Source organism: Hakea prostrata, chromosome 1, assembly GCF_041222555.1.
Source record: "Hakea prostrata isolate BN-2017 chromosome 1, UWA_Hpros_2, whole genome shotgun sequence".
In the NCBI taxonomy this organism is placed as follows: domain Eukaryota; kingdom Viridiplantae; phylum Streptophyta; class Magnoliopsida; order Proteales; family Proteaceae; genus Hakea; species Hakea prostrata.
Window position 1 is genome coordinate 6,502,906 of NC_142600.1, and position 15,703 is coordinate 6,518,608.

At 38.2% G+C, this 15,703-nt stretch overlaps 2 protein-coding genes across 4 annotated transcripts; one reads left to right on the forward strand and one right to left on the reverse strand.

The window, feature by feature from the left end:
• Nucleotides 1-5,035: 5,035 nt before the first annotated feature.
• LOC149027010 (chloroplast processing peptidase-like) lies at nt 5,036-13,186 on the reverse strand. 3 transcript variants are annotated; one of them, XM_089158103.1, is made up of 6 exons: nt 12,039-13,186; nt 7,261-7,329; nt 7,095-7,163; nt 6,488-6,574; nt 6,016-6,083; nt 5,036-5,907 (listed from the first exon to the last, which is right to left on the reverse strand). In XM_089158103.1, the coding sequence occupies exons 1-6, from the start codon at nt 12,264-12,266 to the stop codon at nt 5,841-5,843; spliced, it is 588 nt and encodes a 195-aa protein (XP_089014229.1). In that variant the 5' UTR covers nt 12,267-13,186; the 3' UTR covers nt 5,036-5,840. The 3 variants fall into 3 exon arrangements, 1 of the variants encoding a protein (XP_089014229.1); XR_016173907.1 differs by having other exon boundaries at nt 5,881-5,907; nt 6,016-6,396; XR_016173909.1 differs by having other exon boundaries at nt 5,881-5,907; nt 6,016-6,415; nt 12,039-13,183.
• Nucleotides 13,187-13,227: 41 nt separating this feature from the next.
• Nucleotides 13,228-15,610, forward strand: LOC149027011 (uncharacterized). Its single transcript, XM_089158092.1, has one exon. It carries the CDS (start codon nt 13,355-13,357, stop codon nt 15,581-15,583), a length of 2,229 nt encoding a protein of 742 aa, XP_089014218.1. The 5' UTR covers nt 13,228-13,354; the 3' UTR covers nt 15,584-15,610.
• The last annotated feature ends 93 nt before the right edge of the window (nt 15,611-15,703 follow it).

Genomic DNA, 15,703 nt, shown 5'->3' on the forward strand with positions numbered 1-15,703 from the left:
CTGTTTGTTTAGTCTAGAGGTTTGTTTGAAGAAAAACCTTTTGTAATTGAGAGAAAACCTATCCACCTTTTTTCTGACTGGTCTAGAGTTGAGTGGATGAAGAATAATGTTCAGATAATGACAAATAATTTTACAATTAGTACTAAAATAGATTAATGGGGGTCCTGCAGCATAACAGGTAAGATTCAAGATACATTATAAAGATCTAAAGATGAACTCACTACATATAAATCACTATATTTAGGAAGGAAGATGAAAGGAATGAGCATGTATTTGCAACTTGAAACAAGTTGTTGATACATTAAGGATCTGTTAGATTACTTTGATGTTTGTTTAAACAAGAAAATCAAATTGATAATATAACAGTCAAAAGGTATTCTTAAGATAAGAGCATAGAGCTGCAATGTTTGAATGTGTGAAACTAAATAGTCTAAAGAGATGACTCTTTTAATCCCTTTATTCACTTAAAAGTTTTTGGGATAGAAGAAAAAACTATTAGGTAGGGCTTCCTTATGAACATGTGGGATGACTATTTATGCCTTCTGCATTGCCTTTTAGGTGAGCTTTCAACACACCCTGATTCAACCCTCCATGTATTTTAAGGACCAAAGAAAGAAAAAAGTAATCCCAAATGGGGTTTTTAAATCATCATCTTCTTCATCAGTACCTCTCAGAACATATCCAATCCTCATCCAAAGTATCTTATGGCTTCTTTACTGTCTGTTCTCAATCTGATAGAGGCAAAAATGGGAACATAAGGTTTACAGGGCATGCTCTTCTATTGCTCTATTCTGCTTATCCTTGAAACTATTAGGCTTGATATGTCCATGACCATGGACCACTTGCACAGAAAGCTTACCCACATGATTCAATGAAAGCTATACATAAATCAGATTTCCAGGAACAGTGAAAGCTATACATAAATCAAATTTCCAGGAACAGTTTTAACAAATAGGTATCAGAAAGGGAAACACCTCTGAAATTAGATTACTTAAGCTCAATTATGGGCATAATATGCCCCAAAACAGGAATCCTATGACATCCCTTCTAGGGAATAATAGCTTTCCTGGTGGGTATCTGTCAATTCATTTGTTTGAAACTGTTGGATAAGTAAAGTTACATATAGAAACTTTGGTTGTGTGGTTTACAAAACTTTGGGTATTTCTTGATTGTTATTGATGTTCTTTTGACTTTTAAAAAAAACCTAATATTGAGGTGCTGCTATATGTAATTAATTTCTCATTTCTTGGCTTCTTTTGACTTTTAAAAAAAACCTAATATTGAGGTGCTGTTATATATAATTAATTTCTCATTTCTTGGCTAAGTACTCTTAGGAAAAAATACACGGAATTTCTAACAATGCACACGCTATAATGCTTTCTTCATTGATAGTGAGACATATATTATCTTATATTTTTTGTACACAACCTCATTAACCACATCTATCCTAGTTTCGTGTATGTGTGTCTTACAATGCACACGCTATAACGTTTTTTTCACTGATGGTGAAACAAATATTTTTCTTATCTTTTTTGGACAACCTTTTGACCACATCTATCATAGTTTCGTCTATGTGATTGTTAATTATACTTTTCGCTCATTTTTTTTATACTGTTATAGAGTTAGTTTTCAACAAAGGCATCTCAACTTGTAGGACTTGGATTCCTCACATCCCTAAAATCATGTTGACTAATTTGACGTGACCATTTAATAGTTACATTTTTTTTGGGTAATGCATTTAATAGTTAGATTAGGTTTTGTATCTAATCACAACGACTAAAGGCCAAATTTTTAATGTTTACTAAATTCAAATCTTCATGATGTTTATTAAACTCAAAACTTCATAAAGGAACTTTGGTTTCAATAAAGCATGACAATTGGTTGTCGACAATGTGATTTATTTTGGACTTAAATTTAGAATCTTAGTTATTTCTTTCAAATGCATTGATTCCTTTGAATTTATATAGTATATGTACCTCTTTCTTTTCTTGCTTTACCTATGTAGTTTTATATTTAATTAATTCTTAAGATATTTATACATGCTTGTTTACGACTTTGATTACATTAGGACAAACAAAGAGATGATAAAAATTTGTCCAGAGGGGGATTCCATAAATTGAATATTTTTTGAGTATTTTGGCACATTAATGATAAAGAAGACGAGAAACAGTGATATCTCATGAAAAGTTAAAATATAACGGATGAAGTGAGAGTCGTGTCTAGAGTTCCGTATGATTAATGTATTCTAACTAGTAAAAACAATTATTTTAAAACACGTAATAGTAAAGAAAATAAATCCATCCTAGACTTAAAAAAAAAATCACATGTGAACTAGAAAGAAAAGAATCAATTTGAAAATTAAAAAAAGAGAAAGAAAAATCAAAGAATCCAACAAAATTTGAACCAAAATTGAGGTCTACTTTGGCTCTATAAAGCTTTGGTAACCACTCCCTAAAACTAAAAAAAAATGAGCTATCATGTAGGTTTTTGATTTTTTTAGCATTCAACCTAAAATAAGTAATTATAACCTAATTGATTCAGGAAATTCAAATTAAGGACTTTAAAATGTTCTAAATCACAAATTCAATTAGAGTTCACAAATTGATGTTAACAAAGATTTGATGATGTTATAGGTCTAAAGATTTGTTGATAGAGAAGTTAACAAAAAACACGTTACACTTAGATACCAATGGTTGTAGACCCCTCTACGGAAAGTAGGATGCCTATTGATTAATTTTCTTACAAATGAATGATAGACTTTTAATTATGAATAAAGGAGGGGGTGGGTATTTATCGTTGTTGGGTAGAAGATGCTATTAACGAAAACAGATGGTTGGATTCTCAAATTCGATATTCAAATGTATATTTTATTCGAAATAATAATAACAAGAAAAACGTGTGACAAATGATCTCGAAGGTAAGAATAAAAGAGGAGATAATAAATTTAGAGCAAATCATATGTATTTGGAGAAGCAAGTTGGAGTTACATGAGTAAGAAATACGTATAGATAATAAAAACAATTCAGAATCAATTTAGTTTAATAACATTTGGGTATCATCACATCGATTTTTTTTTTTTTGGATCCAAGGTTCATCCGGGCCAGCTTGTGCACACCACGACTACATCCTCAGGGGAACTTTTATATAATTAATATAGGCAGGGCATTCGAACTCTGACCTCCTATGTGGAAGTGTTGGTCTTTTGCCAACTGAGCCACCCCTCGGGGTTACATCACATCGATTTTATCTATACTGATTCTATATCCAACCCGTCTACATTTTTAATTAGATACCCATCAATTTTTTTTCTTTCTCCTTTTTGGGTAAGAATTAGATACCAATGGTGGTAGAACCCTCCCATGGAAGATAAGCCCTTTGGGTGTTATTTTAATTTTTATTTTAAATGGATGGTAGGCTTCTTAATTATTATGAATTAAATAAGTATTATTAACTTTTTTTGGGGTGAAAAGTTAAATAAGTAATTTTATATTCACCAATGAAAAGGTAGAAGATACTCTTTTTAAGTGGAAAAAGAGAAGCCTAATTTTAGTGACGCTTGATGAGAAACCAACGGTGGAGAGTGAAGGGGGATAACCATGCTTAGAATATCAACCGCTTGATGCTGTTTTCCTCATTGGTTGGTATACCCTCAAATCTGACGCCAGTGAGTGGGACCCACAGCCAAAGGAGACGATTTAAGTCATGAGGAGAGATTCGTCGGTCAACTCTTCTCATCCGATATCTGATTATTAGATTCCCTCTAGGCGTGTGGGCTCCACCTCCACGGCACTAAAATCACTAAAATCGTGTTTTGCTTGTGCCTTTGATGTTTTCTTCTCTTATTAGTTACGAGGTCACACGCTTGAGATAACGAAAAGGGTCTTGGTTTCGTTGACTATTTACAACATTACCAATTTACCATCTCACTCGGGTGGGCTTTGACTCATCCCGAACGCGGCGAAGCGGCCAGTGCACGCCAGGTGTTTGTTGAAATGACAGACTTGCTAGTTGTGACAGGTAACCATTTATTCTTGGTTAGGTATCGCTTTCATTGTCTTCATGCGGCGGGCGGTTCAATGTTCATTTATTTTAGAAGCCTATAACTATAAGAGCTCAAATCTTTTATTTCTGCAAGAATCTGAACCGCTCCTTGAGATATTTAGAGTCAATAAGATTCTTTGACCATCACACGTGTTGGTGACCCAAGTCATGGCAGCCAAGCCACCAATGACCTACAGCTATGTGTCATATTCTTGCAAGTTTCAATGCAGGTTCCAAACCTGCTATTTGTACTTAGCTTTGCCATCAAAACTGATGATGGATGATGATGACCATGATGATGGCGGTGATAATGTTGGGGGAGTTGGAATATAGGATCAAAGGACAAGCTTAAAAGATCCCGAAACAGAGAAGATTGGTAGAACCCAAGTGCTTCAAATGCATCGCATCTCACTTTGTCAAATTAGGAGAAAAGTTATCTTTTCAGAAGTACAAATACAAAAGAAGATTAATGACCTTCTTCGCCATGAAAGGTAAGGATTCTATTCTCAACTCACATGTAAGGTATACAGATGGAATTCAACTAACATCTTATGAATTGTATCTAAGTTGTCTTACATGGATTTCTGTAGGGCAAGTTGACCTACCCTTGTAAATTAAGTGATGAAGATTTATACTGGTAATGGAATGCAGCAGAGGCTTATAGACACTACTGATTCAGAGTCTATAATTGTAAATTCTGGACTGTGTTTATCAGGACTTCAATTTTGCTAATTAGCTAAGACTTGATAGAAGCCCGAGACTGATGACTGTATCAGTCCAATCCAACTCAGACTCAACCTACAACGTTTGTGAAACCTTGAAAGGCCCAACAGATTTGACACCCCCTATCAAAAGCCCAACTTAAATTTGGGAAGACAAGCCATGACAACAACTTGCTAGTTGTCAGTTTCTGTTGAGGGATGTCACATGAGTTCTGTCAAAACCTTAGAATTGGGTGAAATTTCAGTCTCTGTCGTTTTTTTTGGAAGACTACTAGTTTCATAGTTCATGACCCATTATTCAGATAAAAGCCTTCATAAACTATTAATTCTAGTTAACTCTCTGGTCAGAAAGGCTTTGTCGGTAAGGAACATGTTTATAAGGGTACATGTTCTGATAGACTCTCAGCAGTTAAGGTTCATGTTTTCCTGGTTATGGATAAATAAATATATTGATGCAATGAGTACCCCAGAGGTTATCATGATAAAGCTATCATTTTGTTAGGCATGGACAATTCAACATTTGGAGCTTCAAACTGTATATCCCCAACATATCAATAATTATCACAAGTTGTTTACCATGTAAAGCAAAATACAACATGAAGCCACTCATCTCTTGTTTGCAGATAATCTCTCCAATACCTAATAAAAACAGGGGAGCTGCCAAGAAGGAAAGAACTCTGTTTCAGCCAGAATACAGACCAAAGAGTTTAAAAAAGAGAGAAGGACCACGCCCGTTAACACATACCATGTTACAACTTAAAATACACTTTTGGATGTGTAACACAATAACTCTGTTCTTCGCAGTTCACAACACTAGAAGTTACTGTCACAGTAATAAGGATCTTAACATCCTAGTCACAACTACTACCAAAAAAAAAAAAAAAAAAAAATTCCTAGTCACAACTAATAGTTACAAATACCAGCAAACCGATTTTTTCAAGTTCAACTGACATGCATGTAAGATTGCCCGAGAGCGAACCCAATCCATCTAAACAGTCCAGGCCATAACCCAGATTCAGCCAAAGTCATGGATAACAAAGATAAAACAGGTTTCATGCGTCACTAGACCACTTCATATCACTGGTTTGGTGCTCTAAAACACATCACGCATTTCCCAACAATATTTCCAATAGGTAGAGGTCCCCTGTGATCAAATTAGATAAAAAGAAGTCATGGTCCCTCAATTATTGCCTGAGAATTAAATTGACAGATAAATGTAGCTACCTGGGGATTCAATTATGGATATACTTACCATAGATGGGAATCATAGCTGTTGTTACGGTTGTCACCCAACACAAAAACATGATGATGAGGCACATGCTGCAAATGAAGGAACCAGAGAAATTTGATATACAGAACTTGTCAGTTGAGGTCCAAGAGAAACCAAGAATAACCAAGGGACAGAAAGTGCAGAAAGTGCACCGTCTGAGGCTCAGGCAAATGTAATATAATCATGGAGCTCTCAGATGTCAACAACATGGAGTCCACCGGGCCACTTCTTCCCTCTTGCTCATAACTCCATTTCTGTTATTCATCTGAAGATATATTGTGTAATTAGCTTTTCATGATCAATTGACCAGTCGTAATCTTTTGCCCAGGCGGTTCCTACCCCGTAATGTTGTTCAAGGACACTCTGCTGATACATGAAATCTCTAAATGGAAATAGATTATTTAGAAAAGAATAACATTGATAAAATAAGATGATAAGACAGGGGAGGACATACCATAGCACTCAATTTGTATGTTGGCCGTTCTGCTGTGAAATCTTCATGACGGGCAATCCCATTGATATAGAGTAGTCCATGTTGAACCTACAAGGATGTCAACACTTTATTGCTAGGGACTAACCATTTAAAAGACTGCTATCAACAACAAGGGTTATGGTGCCACACAATAATGAGAAGAAAACAAAAGAAAGCATATTCTGTATCTAGAATCTAATCAATGATGCAGCTATTCAGATTTACTCCACAGCCACCAAGACTTGAATTATGGAATACAAAAATAGTTGAAAGAATAGTCACAATGAGTATATGTGCAATGTGCATGTCATAAGATACATTCTAGGATACCTCTTTTATGGACACCCCAAGGAACACGCTCATTGTTGTTACCAGGGGTATAGATTCCTCCTTCCAGCCTCCCTCTTGAAAGCTGGCTGCTGCCCCCCCCCCCCCTCTGTCTTTGTGTACATTCTTCTCTTTCCCCTTCTTTGGGCTTTTAATCTTATGTTATTTATTCATATTAATAAATAAAATAAAAAGAAGGAAGATACATTCTAGTATCAATGTGAAAACTGAGATTTACAACTATTATATATGGAAGCAATACCTCAACTAAGTCACCAGCTTTTGCTACAATTCTTTTAACGAATACATCCTCCTTCCTGTATCCAATATCCTGTGGAGAGACAGGAAAGGGTAGCAGAAGGTTAACAGTGTCATTGACATAGAAAGAGACATAAGCGTGATACGTTTTTCTATACCATCAACCAGACCTGTAAACTTTTTGGTGCCTTGAAAAGGACGATATCGTCTACAGCAACACTTTTGAAATAATACGACACCTGAAGGAGAAATATAGAAAAAATTACTATCATTCTGTGCATACACCAGCGTTCATTAATAATAACTTCCTTCCAGTATTGATGCTAGCCAAATGTAGCACAAAAATTCTGCTGGACTTCTCTGAGTGGGTTCCTTCCCACCAGGAAGACGTAGGATACGATGACAAAACAAAAAATAAAGAGGTTGAGCAAGCACATGCGACTCACCCATGATCAAAAGTAAGCAAAGCTCAGCAACATATTTTATGTATAACCAAAGGATGTTATTCAGAGAACAAGACAGAATTCACCATAGAGGTTCATAATGGTTAACCAAGGTTCCCTTGTGTGTCCAGGTACCTAGATAAGATCCAATTCACAGGTGGGAAGAAGACCTGAAATGTCTTTCTATGCAAAAAGAAGAGATTTGTGAACAGGCAATATCATTTTTTGCCCTTGGGCATGTTGGCCTCGTCTATGCACTGAGATGACTGGTGACTGCAGAAACATAATGAATTTGGATGTCCAGCAGAAGACAGATATGGGAAGAAGAGAACTGAAAGGAAGAACAGGGAGAGAAAACTGAGAGATTTAATCCTATTGTACAATTCTTACCACCTTTATTACTTATAATGAAAAGCATAACAGATTACATAATAAGAATGACTCCTTTGGATTCTTAAAACTAATTACAATAGGAAACCAGAACCAAATTACAGTAAGAAAATGATAACAGGAAAATAACAAGAATCTAGAACGGTTAGACAATGAATATATTCCCACACAGTATAGAGGTCCATGGACCTACAACCAAGTCAACTGCCAAAGCTGTCCTTGAGCTCCATGGAAACTGTGTAACCGTCTGATGAACACATTTATGTGTGAAATCTAGGGCATAAAGCATGCATTTTACACACTTAGAGTGGAACTACTTTGAGTTTTATGTTGTTTTTGCAGATTTTATGATTTTTTTAGGATTTGAGCTAATATTTGGAGTTTTCGGGTATGATATGCGTAAAGAGGTCCAATTCAAATTCTCAATTATGAAGAAGACTCGGTTCTATGCATTCGGCTAGGAGTGGATCGAAATGCGATTATGGGCCAACTCCAAGAATATCTTAGAAATAAGAAGCCAATTTTGATTGATGACTGAGATTAGTTAGAATTTTTTTATTTTTTATTTTTGTTGAAAAAGAAAAATATTGATGTATGTAGAAGATCACAAGTAGTTAAAGATTAGGAGTTACCTTTTCCATTCTCATTCAATTACCTTATTATTATTTTTATTTTCTCTCTCTTCCTTCCTATCTTAGTCCATTCCAAACGTACCATTCCTTTCCTTCTCCACTCATTCCCTCTCTTTGGCTTTTTCTCTCTCCAACTTCACTTTCTTTTCTCTCTCCACTTTCTATTTATATTTTTCTATTCTTTTTCCTGTCAAATTCTCCACCCATGTCCCCACCTTAAACTTTCCATTTTTTTCTCCACCTTTTTCACTCTCTCCCCACAACCCTCTTTAACTTCCCTTAATTATCTCACATTCCTTAAGTTTCTCACCTTCTTTATATCTTTCACTTTCCACTTCCAATTCTACTTCTCTCCACCTACTTCACCAGCCCCCTATAAATACCCCTCTTCTCTTTGATCATTCATTCATTCATTCTCTATTCTTCTCTCTTTAGCTTTTTTTTAGGCTCTCTTCCTTTGATGCTTATGGGTTTCAATTTTTAGTTTAGATGTTTAGGTTTCAATTTCTTATGTAATGCAATATATTTAAATTGTTTAGTTTCTTTGATTTATGAAAGTGTACTTTTTATATTTCAATTAATGCAATTTCAAGTTCAATTTCAAGTTTCAAGTTTGAAGCGATTCGTTTTCTCTGGGTCTAGCAATTTCAGATTTGGATTACTTTAGATCTGATTGTTAGGGTCAGTTGGATCTCGAATCAATCAAGTTTTTATTTGTTATTCAAGATTTCAAGAAAGCAAGCAAGTATTCTTCGTCAATAATCCCCTCGTCCCCCTCCGTTCCTGCTTTTGTCTACCCCTCTCTATTCTTAATTTAGGATTTACTTTTCAGCATTTTATTATTGTCTCCCCAATCCCCTTGGGTCCTTGATCACAGATGCCTACAATCGTGCCTCTCTTTGGTTACGATTCTCTTTTTATTATGTTTATCTATTATTCTATTATTTATTTTTCTGCAATTTTTTTTTACTGTTTCCCTACCCCCTGGGTCTTAGAGATGCCTACGGTCATGCCTCTCTTATGTTAATCTTTCCCTTTTTATTTATTGTTTCTTTTAATATTTTAGTATTATTAATTTTTTTATTTATGCATTTTTCTCTTTTAATTCTGGACGGCAAATGGTTAGGTTATTTTTATTCCCGATTCAATTTTGTTAGATGCATGTGTTAAGACCGCTAATTTAGTTTAAGTAATTAATTGAAAAAAATTTACTTGTCACTCTCGTGTTATCATTAGGAGGATTAAAGTTAAGTGGTATATCTCCCTGAGATCGACCCGTTAGCTACACCGATGCCGTGTGCGTGCGGTTACTTTTATTCACGAGGGAGAGAAGAAGGGTTTTAGCATATTGTTGTTCTTTCCTTTGGTGGTGGGGGGGGGGGGAGTATAGGTAAAATTTGAAGTCTATGATAACCAGTTGGACAAGATATAACTAATACTACCGAGGTTGGAAAAGCCTTTCTTTAGCAAATGATGATGCCATTACCATGTCATCTGCAAAAATGAGGAACCTCAAGCAATGATTTGCTCAGAGAATAGTATTAAAGGATAGATTTCTCTCTCCCCCCCCCCCCCCCAACCAAAAAAAAAAAAAATAATAAATAAAATAAAGGGGTAGGATTAAAAGAATCTCCCTAAGTAGTGGAATAGAGATAAAACATTTGAAGGCTAAAAGAGGAACTGTGGCAATGTTCTGATAGAAGTACCCTTGAAGAGTAGGAAACTGATATGAACTACAGAGTTACAATAGTAGTGCTGCTCTGCCTACACTCCTAGCAGTTTATTGATGAGCTTGTTCAATGGCACTTTAAGTGGGGGGGGGGGGGGGTAGAACACCTAATTTCATATATGTTAGTTCTTGCTTTCATTAAGGAGGGCAAGGACTTCAATGCCCATCTTTACTTTCTCTTCTTCCTCTGCTATTGGCATCACCCTTTTCGGGTATAGTATCTCAAACCCGTCAAGGATTACACAGTTGGACATATTTTAATATACAACCATTCTGGTGATGAGAGGACCACAAAATCCTCTGCATCAACATGTGAAACAGAATATTAGCAGAGATATCCAGCTTCAACACCTGTTTGGGAGAGGGTGAGTTTTAGACTTTGTCCTAATATGCCATTCAGCTGTGATAGAGCATATGGGGTTGAGGTGCGAACCCAGATTCAGGATTATAGTTAAATTTCATATACAAACACTATAAGATGCAAATTATTTTCCCACATTTGGAATTCACATTGTTTTCATGTGTGCATTGTGGTCTGCCTAGATTTTGGGTAATAACAAACATAAAAGTGGGATAATTGTTGAAGATTTAGAAAATCTGCTGCTCTATGAATATGCTTTTCATTAGTTACTCTTTTAAGAAAATTCTGACAAATACATCATTGACTATGCACTTGAAAAATCAATGAGAGCAGCACATTTTCTTTAACCAGTCCAGGAGGGTTCAAACTTCAAACAATGCTTTAAGGTTGGAGACTGTGAAGTGGTTGGACCAGTACACAACACTCCCCCCCCCCACGCCCCCACACACACAAAAAGAAAAGAAAAAAGAAAGATAAATAAAGGGGATAAAAAAAAAACAATAATTATAAAAAACACCAAAGGCTAGCAGTTGAATAAAAGAATATCAAAAAATCATGATGAAAAAATAAATATTCTGGGTTCAGAATAAGAATACCTGTTATGTCAATGACTAAACAAATTTGGTAACATAGGTTGCAGGAAAGCTTAAATTAACTAAAACTAACAAAAAAGAAAAAATAAATTCATAGCATGCCTTCCAATTCATTAGAAAGAAATGAGAATCATGTTTGCGAGAGAAGATTATTAAAGGCAAAAATTTCAGAGAGAAATTCCAGCTGTAGTGAAAGTTGGGTAGATAGACTACTTCAAAAGAGGAATTCCTAAACAAACATGTTGTTACCATCAACGGTTGCAAACAGTAAAAGGGGAGTACCCTCTGCAAGAGGTTCTGGCCAATGCAGGGTCTGGGGAGGGTCATGACATACAAACCCCTGTCTACTAGGTCACAATGGAGAAACCTTAATATTTGCAAAACAATATGGTATCCAATTAATTAATTCAATCACAAAGTCCGCACATGAATGGGGTGCAGTGATTAAAGCAAAATGGACAAGCTGCCCTTATGCAGAGCAGCAGTGGTTGGAGCTCTTTAGAAGGTAACACACTAACACTCACTGCTCCACACTTTAAAGCGCCAATCATTCCATTAATGAGATCTGTTTTTGTGCTTCATTTGCATACCATATTGAATTCCAATACTAATAACTGCTCCAAAGACACTATCAGAAATTCAGCACAAGATCCCAACCTTTTAGAGTTCAAACTTGAAATAAACAGTCAACGCTACAGTTATCTCAATGGGTAGTCACAAATTTGAATAAGACTAGGGTAACATTAACAGATAAAAGTAAAATAATTGAAGAGAAAATGATCAATAGGAAATATAGGTACCTTCTCGGCGAGAATTCGATCTCCAGCACGGATGGTAGGATACATTGATGATGAAGGTATGTGGCGAAACTCCACAAACATCGACCATAAGAGCACCAACACCAGAACGCTCATAAACCCGTCAAGACTAGGCCATCGCAGAAACGCCAACGTCTGACACGGCATCCATCGCAGCGAAGGGAAAGTGAGAAGAAACCGGTAAAGTGCCGACGGTCTCAAGTAACTCATGTTGCAAATTTTGGTACAAAGAACAAGCACAGAAGCGAATTACACAAGAATAGGAGAAAAAGAAGAGAAGCAGAGACGATGACAGTATCCTCAACAGTGAAATGGAAGAAGGGTTTCAAGCTTCAACGGGTTTAAGTCGAACATTGACGACTCCCGTTCGACGGAGCCATTTGTTTAATAAGAAATAGCTAGTGTAATAGACAAAAAGCTCGAAGTTACTGCTTAAGCTCCATTGCTTCAGTTCGACAACCAGAAGCTCAAGCATCTGTTCCTCAAAGATCAACGAAGAGGAACGAGAAGAAGCCGTCGGTTAAATCGTGCGAGACAAACGGCGAAGCTGACTACAAAGAAGGAAAGAAAGTAAATGAAGTGAAACAAGAACTACAGGTATTGATAGTATGCAGAAGTAGTAAAAAGTTAGTTCAGTTGGGAAATGGAATCAATTTTCAGAAACCCTGAAGTCACTGTGATCAACAAGGTTTCTGCTACTTCCTTCTATCTTCTTCCTCGTAGCTCCCTCTCCGGTCTCTAACTCAGCGAAGTGAAAGAACGAGTCCAGAAGAGAGATGGTTTTATAGGTGAAGATACAAGAATGAAAGGCAACCACATAGTGTTGGGTTTTCTTGGTGCCTAAGTTTCTTGATTTCTCTCACTGACGTCACTGTTCTTGCAATCGCCATGACAGAGAAGAACTCTTATATCCTGTAACGGTTTTTGCAGGCTCGGCCAAACTTCGGCTAATTTCTTTTAAGTCCGTTCCCGCCAAGACCTGATGCTTGCAAGTTGCAAGGCCATGACATTTTCGGACCAGGATATGTTAGACTTTTCAAGAAAAGACAACACTGTCCGAAACGTGCACACCACGACACAGGGGTAAAACTGTAAAATAACCACCTCCTATCCCAACGGTCTAAGATTAATCCAAGATTCTCTCTCTTAGATACGGCCAACAGCTTAGGGGACACGCCATGGATGATCTGTTCTGAATCACTCTCTCGAATTGGAATTTTGGATTAGATACTTGAAGTAACAGCAGGGCATTTATGAACCACAGACCAAAATGCAATTATCCTTTATAACCATCCCCAATGGCTCGATCACAGTCAAGTGAAGTGTTCTACGTTAAGATGGGTCTGTCTTTCTGGCTTCTCTTTCATCTCCTCCTGGTAATCTCTGCAACTGCAGAAGAAATCGTTGATCATACCAGCATAGTCTTCGCCACTCTAGGGAGAGCAACCTACGACTTTGACATCTTCAGCCTCCCAACATCTTACCCACCAGAGCCTAACGATGAAGTTTTACACACTGATGGTCAATCCGTGAACTTCAATGGTTACTTTCCCTCCTCCTCCTCTTCTTCTTCTTCAATCCTATCTCAGCTCCTCCCTAATCAATCTCTCATACTAGACCCAAATCTTTCAACCCCTGTTCAACTTCTCTACGTCACAGAGAGATTTGGCTCCTCCAACATCTATCTTGATGTCTATCACAGCAAGGATCCCATCGACTCAGAGAAAAGTGCAAGAAGATCAGCTCTTGAAATCGGATCACGAATTCAGGTTCCAATGTTAACCCCAGAACAAAGTGATGTAAAGATCTCTATGAAAGACCGACCTTCTCTTGCAGGGGAGCATCTTATCTATGTTTCTACCCATGAAAATCCTGGAATTCCTCGAAGAAGCTGGGCTGCTGTGTTCTCAACCAATACAGTAACAGGTGAGACTCGCAGATTAACTCCTCAAGGAATCGCTGATTTCAGTCCCTCTGTGTCCCCTTCTAGGGTTTGGACCGCTGTGGCTTCGCATGGTGAGAAGGGTTGGGATGGGGAGGTTGAAGAACTCAACACGGATATTTATATTTTCAAGACTCAAGATGGTTCCGAGAGGATTAAATTGGTCGATCATGGAGGTTGGCCTTGTTGGGCAGATGATTTCACACTGTATTTCCATCGCAGAAGCGAGGATGGATGGTGGAGCGTCTACAAAGCGAGTCTGCCACGGGCGAGAGGGATCCAAGCCGAGTCAGTAGTGATTGAGCGAGTCACACCGCCAGGTCTCCATGTGTTCACCCCAGCTGCTTCACCGAGTATCAAGGGCTTCATCGCCGTGGCAACTAGGAGACCCTCCTCAGATTTCCGTCATATCGAGCTCTTCGACCTTAAACGAAACGAGTTCAGAGAGCTGACTCGACTAGTGTCTCCGTATACCCACCATTACAATCCGTTCTTCTCCTCCGATTCGACTCGTGTTCGTGTTGGGTATCACCGATGCAGAGGAAGCAGCAACGAAAGAACAAGTAGTCCTCTTCTGCTTGAGAATCTCCAGAACCCATTAAAGGATCTTTCTCTGTTCAGGATTGATGGGTCGTTTCCTTCCTTCTCGCCCGACGGAGAACGAATTGCTTACGTGGATTTTCCCGGCGTTTACGTCGTGAACCGTGACGGTTCAGGAAAGAGGCAAGTCTTTCCCTACACCGCCTTCTCTACTGGTTGGGACTGGAAGCGTAGAGGGGTTATCTACACTAGCGTCGGTCCCACCTTTGCTACAGAAAGCACAGGCGTTGATATAGTATCTGTATCTGTTGATGAGGTTGAAGATGGTGCAACGGGTTATCCTCCGTACAAGAAACTGACGATTGGTGGCGAAAACAACGCATTTCCATCAGCTTCGCCGGATGGGAAGTGGGTGGCGTTCCGGTCGGGCCGGTCGGGCCACAAGAACCTATATGTGATGGATGCCGTAGAGGGGGAGAAAGGTGGGCTCTACAGGCTAACAGAGGGTCCGTGGACGGATACGATGTGCAATTGGTCTCCAGATGGCGAGTGGATCGCGTTCGCCTCGGACCGGCATAATCCGGGCGGAGGGGGTTTCGCTTTATACTTGATACACCCAAATGGAACCGGGCTTAAGAAATTGGTTCACAGTGGTGAGGCTGGTCGAACCAATCATCCCTGGTTCAGCCCGGATGGCAAAAGCCTCGTGTTTACATCTGACTATGCGGCTGTATCAGGGGAGCCAATTGCGAATCCTCATCACTATCAGCCCTATGGAGATATTTTCACGGTGAAGGTGGACGGATCGGATATCCGGAGGTTGACCCATAACACGTATGAGGATGGAACACCTGCATGGGGGCCTACATTCATCAAGCCTGTGGATGTGGTTGAGTCACCGTATCATAAGAGTGGATGCTCTTTTGACGACTGTCATTGGCTGGGACAGGCTAATGGTAGTGAGGCTGAGAGTCTTGGGACCTTGGGATCATCAGACACCGGGTATCCACCAAGGGATCCAAGCCCGAGTGTGGTGAAGTGTTGAAAATCTGGGTTCCTATTTAGTAGAAAATAGCAGCAGGAAGGCATAAGGGTGTGCTACTACAACTACTGTATCTTTGGCCAAAAAAAACTACTACTGTATCTAGCATATATCTTCGATGTT